The 8,227-nt window shown below is 38.9% G+C and overlaps 1 protein-coding gene across 4 annotated transcripts; it reads right to left on the reverse strand.

Annotated features, from left to right (window-relative positions):
* Positions 1 to 504: 504 nt before the first annotated feature.
* Positions 505 to 7,303, reverse strand: sparta (spartin a; the record flags this gene model as incomplete). 4 transcript variants are annotated; one of them, XM_080867829.1, is made up of 8 exons in its annotated part: positions 7,070 to 7,303; positions 6,040 to 6,865; positions 4,195 to 4,389; positions 3,333 to 3,489; positions 2,874 to 3,068; positions 2,610 to 2,771; positions 1,761 to 1,851; positions 505 to 748 (listed from the first exon to the last, which is right to left on the reverse strand). In XM_080867829.1, the coding sequence occupies exons 2-8, from the start codon at positions 6,832 to 6,834 to the stop codon at positions 505 to 507; spliced, it is 1,839 nt and encodes a 612-aa protein (XP_080723955.1). In that variant the 5' UTR covers positions 6,835 to 6,865; positions 7,070 to 7,303. The 4 variants fall into 4 exon arrangements, with proteins under 4 accessions (XP_080723955.1, XP_080723954.1, XP_080723956.1 ...); XM_080867828.1 differs by having other exon boundaries at positions 6,970 to 7,303; XM_080867830.1 differs by having other exon boundaries at positions 7,218 to 7,266.
* Positions 7,304 to 8,227: the final 924 nt, after the last annotated feature.

The raw sequence follows: 8,227 nt of genomic DNA on the forward strand, positions 1-8,227 counted from the left end.
GGCTCAAGATGACTTGATATCCTCCACGAGGGATACATGTGACATATGTTTCACATATTATAGACCAACAAGTTATTCATAGTTTAAATACGTGCAGTTTTTGGCAGACGACCTTTTTTTTTTTGGCACAGCTTATCAGGAAACGTCGACAAGGGCGCAGGAGTTTTTGGTTTGTTGCTTTTCTGTTTTCCTGACAGACATTTTATAAATTCATCTCTTGCTTAAATGCGCCTAAAAACGTTTAATCACATTAGTAAAAGAATACATACATTCAAGGCTGAAGACTATCTGTACATATAACATGAATATCTTAATATCTGTATATAAATAAAACACAGACTTAAATAACTTAAAATTAGAAGCAAAACTCCATTCAGTGTTAAATTAATTCTAGTATGTTCACATGGACATGACAAAATATAGCAAAGAACTGAAAGGTCTATTTTTCATAAGATCCCTATCAAAGATAAAACATGCAGGAAGGCATTAAGATGCACTGGAAATCTATTTTTTCTTCTCTTCTTCCTTGTTCTTCTGTACATCTTTTGCCTCAGCCTCATCCTCTTGTACTTCCTTCTGCAACTTTTTCTCTTCATTTGATTTTGCGGCCAATTCCTTGACCGTGCATTTGCCGGCCTTCTTGAAAAAGGCTTTGATGCCTACATTATCGATGTTGTTTGCAGTCACGCCAATGTTGATCACCGACTGGAGACCAGTGTCTGTGGCTTCGCCTGCATTGTTGCCGTACCTTCACCACAATTAATGTGGTGAGGTTACAGAAATGGTGGTAGAGTTGTGTGATGGAAGAAAATTTAATGAGCATGTGAATTGAAATCTGGGGCAAGTTTGTTTACTACAGTCATTCACATAAAAAAGACAAAAGAATTAGGAAAACACAGTCATATCATTATTTATAGCTGTTTATTAACAACAAACTATGGAAAATATCTACAGATAAATAGTATGAAGAGCATAAGCATCACCACCCAGCACAAGCTGACATGTAACAGTAACATGGACAGACCCAGAAAGACACCTGATATTTATATTGTGTCTACACAGAAGCCACAGCTCAAACAGAACATTAGCCCAGTAGCACCAACTCCAGGGATGTATTTGTCTACACAGAAGGTGTTCAGACATATCACTGAGTGTAGGTCACCTATGTTTTCAAAGCCATTACTGTTCTTTGAATAACACACAGAGGGAATTAGACACGAAGCATAAAAGCAGTGTTGCATTTATGGGGCTAGAGCAAAGGAAACACCCAATCTGTTACGTATCCTGTTTAGGCAAGGTTTTAAATTACAAAGAGTCAAAACAGAAACCAAAACACATACTTTCTGTGTCTGACATGTATGACTAAGAAATGCCATTTTGATTAAGTTAGTTCCGCGTTATGTTGTTGTATTTATCTTGTTGACAGTTTACTGCTGTGTGCATGAAAGGGTTGAGCAGGTACACGTGTTAGTTTACAAGCCTTTTCCTTTAGTCCGCTGTGCAGTCATATGTTTCTGGACAAGTTTAAAAGATTCTCTAAGCCCCTAAATCTGAAAAGAAATAGGTGTGAAAAGCAGGTCAGAGCACCACCATCCCAAGAAGAAAGAGGCAAAGTAGGTAAGAATCAGACTGGTTTCTGATCCAGCTTGGTACTGATGTTTAAAATGACCAAACAGGTTCAGAAACAAGATGGAAACAAAAGATAACATTAATCCACTCATGATACTAAAGCATGAATTAATTAAAATATATGAACTTACTTGTAAGTGACAGTTGAGACCGTCTCTGCTGCCACACTTTTCCCAACAAGTTTTGCTCCAGTCTCCAGACTGGACCAAATGGTAGCCAAACCTAGTTCAAAATATCACCGATTTTAGAAACCTTATACGTTAGAACTTTAATGTGATAGTTAGTGCTAGTGATGATATGAGAATTGTATCAGTCTATGCACAATTTTTTAACTGATTAACATTTAGTGTCTTGAAAAAACATCTGCCCTCTCCTTGAGTTTTTGCATATTTGTCACGCAGGTGTTGTTTCAGATCATCAATCAAATTTTAATATTGGACAAAGATAAGTAAATGCCCTCTAAACCTAATAACTGGTTCTGTTAGCTTTAAGTTCAGACTTTCACTATGGCACTTCAAGACATTTATTTGGGGGGTTTTAATCATTCAGACGTGGACTTGCTGGTGAGTTTCAGGTCACTGTCCTGCTGCATAACTCAAACACAGTTCTGCTTCAGGATGTGAACTGATGGCCTGATATTCTCCTTCAAGATTTTCTAATACAGAGCATAATTGATTTCCATCAAGTTCTCCAGGTCCTGAAGCATCAAACCAGTCTCCAGACCATCACACTACCACCACCATGTTTGACTAATAGTATGATCTTCTTTTTACTAATGCTATGTTAGCTTTATGGCAGACAAGAGGATTCAAACCCTCCAAAAAATTGTCTCATCAATTCACAGAATATTTTTCCAAAAGTCTTGAGAATCATCAGGATGTTTTTTTTTTTGGTAAATGTGAAACAAGTCCACTCATTTCAGTACTTTTTTTTTACTGCACTGTAACCTTGTTGTGAACATCCTGAAGTCTTGTACATACCATGCACAGTGCTGACCGCTACAAACTTGGCTCCATCCATTTTGGAAGCTTGGCCGTCTTCTTTCTTCTTCAAAGCTTCTGGAACCAGTTTTGCACCATGTTTCTTCACATGAGGTGCCATCTTTTCTGCCAGTTTTTCTGCCACTGTGCCTACACCATTCACTAAAGATACAGAAAGGTAATCATTATTATTTTGGAAGTAGAGTTCAGAGATTCCATGACTTAAAAACATGATGTCTTGGATTATTTCAAAGTAGTGCTCACCCAAGAACTGGCTGACTCGAACAGCACCCCCAGTGGCCTTTCTGGCCATCTCCAGACGTTTGGTGGTACTGGGGCTGACCTCTGAAGGAGTCTCTTCAGGTGTGAGTTGGTCTCGAATCTTGGCTGCTCCTTTGTGAATGGCCCTACCAGTAGCTTCTGCTCCTTTTATCAGTGAATCACTCAACCGAAGCGCTCCTATGGAGATATATTTGAGATAGTGAATGTACAACAGCAAAGAAACTGTCATTTAAAAAATTTCTAATAAAACTATATGAAAGCTATTTCAACAACATTTTCTTTGAAGCACTGAAGGGCATTACAAAGATAAACAACACCCACTAGTGGGCATTTTTTTATACAGAGGGATGTCTAATGTATAAGAATTCAATACAACACTTTGAAGGGATATATACAAGTTATTTTTTTCCCCTTCATTAGGACTCTTGCTTATAAACTCACCTGTCAAGATTCCTTGACCCATCTTCTCACTCCATCCAGGAAGTGGTAGTTTTTCCTGCTCTCCTGCTGATGTAGTCGGTTCTACTTGCTCTTTTGTGGGATTAAGGGGGACTTTCGTACTCAAGTTGACTACCTCTGACTCTGTGCCCTCTGGACCCTGTTAAGTCAAGGGACAAAAACAGTGGGTGGGTTGCTTTAAAAAAAAAAAAAAAAAAAGTACGCCCAAACAGAGTTGGCATATTTTTTTACCTACAACATGACATAACCACTTCATTCCTCCTGTGTCAAAGAAGTGTCAAAGAAAAATGTGTTTCTAGTATATCTAGTGTAACAACTTAAACCAGCCACAACATGAGTTTTCAGTTTCCACAAAAAGGTTCAATTAATGCTTTTACTAAGACAACTCACTAAGACACTGAGTTTGTTTTGCATCGTTTCCAGTTATTAAATCAGGGCTTGTTTAAATGCATGGACACAATATAACAAACTGCTTTGAATGTAGAGTTTCACAAGGCTTTTAATTCAGTTTGACAGTTTTGGGTAGTTTTACAGCTAACCTTTGTGATAGAGACAATAAGACAGGTAAAAATGGAGAGATAAAATCATTACACCCTCACATACCCAATGATCATTTTTGGGCACAAATAAATAGCAGACCTCAAAAAGCTTCATCTTCCCTGTACTAGTTAGCAAATTGACAGTATATGTATGTATAAAATTTCCAAGGCGCCATCAGGAGCTACTACCTACAAGGTCTTTCTGTTTCCAAACCAGGAGAAACATCCTATAAAAATTGCACCAAAGCTCCGCTCCAACACATACACACCCTTGCATTTGTTTCCTAAAGGAAGTAAAAGCTGACCTGGATCCTGAATTCAGCAAGCTGTGACAGGAGGTCCTGAAAAGTCTGCAGGTCTGCAGGAGGCAGTTCAGAAGACAACACTATACCCGCATAGCACCCTGGCATTTCTGCCAAGGAGTCAGGGAACATAAAGATCCCGGAGTTAGCCAGCAGCACTGGGGTGTCTTTTGTCAGTGGGTACATCCAATCGCATACCTGGAAAACACAATGACATTAAAATATGTAGGTGATGAATGTTAAGAGTCCTTGAAATTAGATCCACATCTGCTGTTTATAACAGAAACCTGAAATCTTTAATATGACACAGAGAGTGAGAAATGACAACATCTGCTGAGTGTTTGTTTCCATGAGGGGGAATATGTCCCATATGCAATTTATTTCATCAAATAACTTCACTGGAAGATATTATAAGATTTGGTTTGAAGGGTTTCCCAAGGATTTGTGCTTTCTTTTTCTCTTTTGAGCATAAAACTGTACTCTCATTTCCAAGTATTTACAATTTCCTCTAGTCTGTTTATAGACACGTTGTAGGATTTAAGGATTCAGGATTAATGTCACTTCTCAACTGAGGCAAAATACAGACACTTGCTGCATCGTACCACTGGTATGCCGGCTGATAACATGACCCCTGTGAGGGCACAGGACACTGAACAGCAATACAACAGAAGCGCAGAGTCATCTGTTAATGGGACCATTGTCTTGGCCCAAAACAAAGCAAGGACAGAATACAGGAGCAGCCTACCAGCCTGGTCGGGTGGGAAACAAGAGTCATGGGTTGCAGTGCAGTTTACAGCACAGCATAATACAGGCTTTGTAAAGGTGCCAGAATAGATTGGTATTTTATATAAACTCAATACAAAAGCCATCACACAGAAGGTTGCCAGAAAGCACAAAGTAAAAAGGATATGAATGGATATAAAGTAGATAAAATCACACTGTTGCACAGGAAAGATTAAGCAACGAATATCTGCTCTATAGATGAACAAGCTATAATAAGTCTCAAATGAAACAGTCTAGTTTTCTGTTAAATGAAAACTAGACTGTTATTCATTTAAGAGTCTAATAAATAATAAGCATTTGTACTTCAGCAACCAATTTCATCTGCAACATTGCTGTTTCAGTGTAACAACAATGATGGGATTGCAAGCTGAGGGTGAAGCATTTGGGCAATCTATCAATTGGTGGCATGATTAAAACTTAATATGTAACTATTTTAATATTTTTTTTAAAAAATGTTAAAGGCCTTTTTTCAGAAAAGAAATACATCTAATCCACCATTTGTTGCTAAAAAAAAAAAAAAAGGTGTAAGAAATCAGTTAACAACACTGCCTTTTTAGCATTCAGTTCCAACATTTTGTAGACACACATACTTATTGTTGAACTAAACATATCCATAAATTGCAGTCTACAAAAAAACTTAAGACTTTATAATACCATAATTTACTAATAAAAGTGGCACCTTTTAATTTTCTCACACTACATTACTATAAAAAGTAAGTATAAATTACGTAAACCTTGCATATAGCATAAATTATAATATGAAACATGAGTCCCACACTGTCTTGTTCGACTTGTACATAAAAAAATACATTTAAAAGGTGTATTTATTATTGTAGGGAACTTCTCTTGTGTTTTAAGTGGTTAAGGAATGTGTCAAAAACACGTCATCATTTGTAAGAGGAACATTTCTTTGACTCAGAGTTATGAAAGGCTTCTCAAACAGAAGAAACAATTCCCCTGAGGTCACACCTGCTTGCTCTTCAGGACACACGCCCAAAATAAAAATGCTTTTCTAAAATACACACTCTCACAGGTTAACATACACTTAACAATAAATATACTTACATGTAAAAACACTGCAGGTTTTTCAGCAGGGGAATCCTGCTGACTGTTCACCACAATGATGCGAAGGTAGCCTGGAGAGGAGAGTGAGCTGACTTGCCCGTTTGGTGCCACAAAAAACAGCTGCACCCCGGAAGGGATGCACAGCAGTTCAGTTCCATTTTCTCCTGCTACTGCTGCAGTCTGTCTTCCTGGACAAAAGCCACCTTCAACAGGAGCATAAGCCAGGATACGGTGCCCATCTGTGGGCTGTGGTGTGTATGCTGGAGGCTGCTCTGCTGGACTGGCCATGGCTATAGTTTTTGAAACCACTGCAGGGAGTGTGTCTGGAGCAGGAGGGGTCGCAGGACTGACAGGGACTGTGTTGGGGGTTGGGACAATGTTGTGGGTGGTAGCAGGTATGGTGGGGTAGAGATGGTGGACAGAGTTTTGGGGAGGCTGGCCGTTAGGTGCCAGGTCTGGATAAAGTTGGGGAACAGAAAGATCCTTCAACAGCTGGTCTCTCTGGTTTGCTGTTATAGTAAGCTGAGATGTTTCCAGGTCAGAAAGGTGGTTCTCAATTGTCTTTAAAGTATCCCTCATCTTCTGTTGAAGCCGCCGGGCTGTGTCCCAGTTCGCTCCCTGCTGCCCTCCAGTGGGAACCTCCAGTCCCTGAGTGAGGTGCAGCCGACCCTTCCTGTAATACTCGAGGGCCTCGGCTCTTTTCTCTGCCTCTTCAGCAGCCAGTCCACGACTCAAAGAATGAAACGCCAGCTCATACTGGTCCCTGATGAGCAGTAATTCAGCAGGTTCACCCATTGCCTACCACTGAGGAAAGGGCGCAAGAAAACTAGAGAGGAGATAATGAAAGCTTGTTAGCTCTCTTCTGTGTGTGTATAGTACCTGTTCTAGAAAGAAAATGTAGTCAGTGGCACTAATTCAGATCTTACGTACTCTGTGACAGCAGCGTTTATGAGTTACGTGAGAAAAATCTCAGCAATGTAACTGTTATTGGCAGCTGTTGCCAGCAGAGAGGTTAAACGGCAGGTTTTACCTGAACAACAAGACCTGCGTGCGAGCTTTCTAAAGCTTTCCCACACATCACTGGGAGACTACTAGGAAACTGAACTTCAATTACTGCCAAAAAAAAAAAGAAAATGCTTCAAAGAGTCGTTATTTGAATCTTCAAGTGTTCTACTGACATTTAGGTTTGAAAATCCCCTCCTCATATCAGTTTTCTCTTAACTCTGCGGCGTCTTCTCGCGCTCCACCAGCCTCGCGCATCAAAGTAACCGGGATAGGCGCGAGAAAAAAAAAAAACCCTTCCGGCCAGTCCTTTCAAAGTAAACTCCAAACCGATTGTCCGTCTTTTAACTGTTGTAGATGCCTTGCCAGTCTAAAATCTACGAAACATATGTCAGTCCCGTCTGAATGATGATGACGATAAAGCCGTTTAGACCCCCAAATCACGGACTTTTATACATCCTTTAATTATACCTTTAAAAATTAAAGATGTCATTTTAAAGATGACAAATTAAAAACGCCGAAAATCCCGGTGTGATATTTAATTTACAATTTAATGCACAATTGTAACGGCGAATATGTAAAGCTATCTCATATTCACGTAATATGACATTTGTGCTTTTATTTTGGTAACTTTCTATGTGACCGGAAGTGAATGATGTAACGGTAAACAACTTGATGTGCAAAAGAGACGGAAGAAAACGGAAAACTAATGCTAACGGAGAAAAGGGAGAGAAGAATATAGTTAAATTGTACAAAAACGAATGGTTCTAGCTACAGTCGACAGGGGAACAAGGTTTGTAATGTATATGATTTAATTTGAGCAATCTGAAATGCATAATATGTATTATATAGTTTAATAGAAAACGGTTAGACCAGCGTAATGAGCGGTTAAGATGCTGTTACATGAATAATATGTTAATTGTTTTATTCGTTTGTCTAGCTCTTACGTTGGTTCGTTGTCTGATACACGGCAAGGAATAATAAAGGTCATTCAACAACCATCAGTTCTGGCCTTCTCAGTTCGACTGGATGCTACAACAATATTTAAACATTGCAATTTAAATGCATTAAGAATTTCATTCAGAAGAAGAAATAAAACACAGTGACAAAAACTCTTGTGAAACTATGAACTTTTATTGAAAAGTTCATACTATCTAAAAACATTTTTCAATCAGTCATAATACAT

Source organism: Rhamphochromis sp. 'chilingali' (assembly GCF_963969265.1).
Source record: "Rhamphochromis sp. 'chilingali' genome assembly, chromosome: 19".
Taxonomy (NCBI): domain Eukaryota; kingdom Metazoa; phylum Chordata; class Actinopteri; order Cichliformes; family Cichlidae; genus Rhamphochromis; species Rhamphochromis sp. 'chilingali'.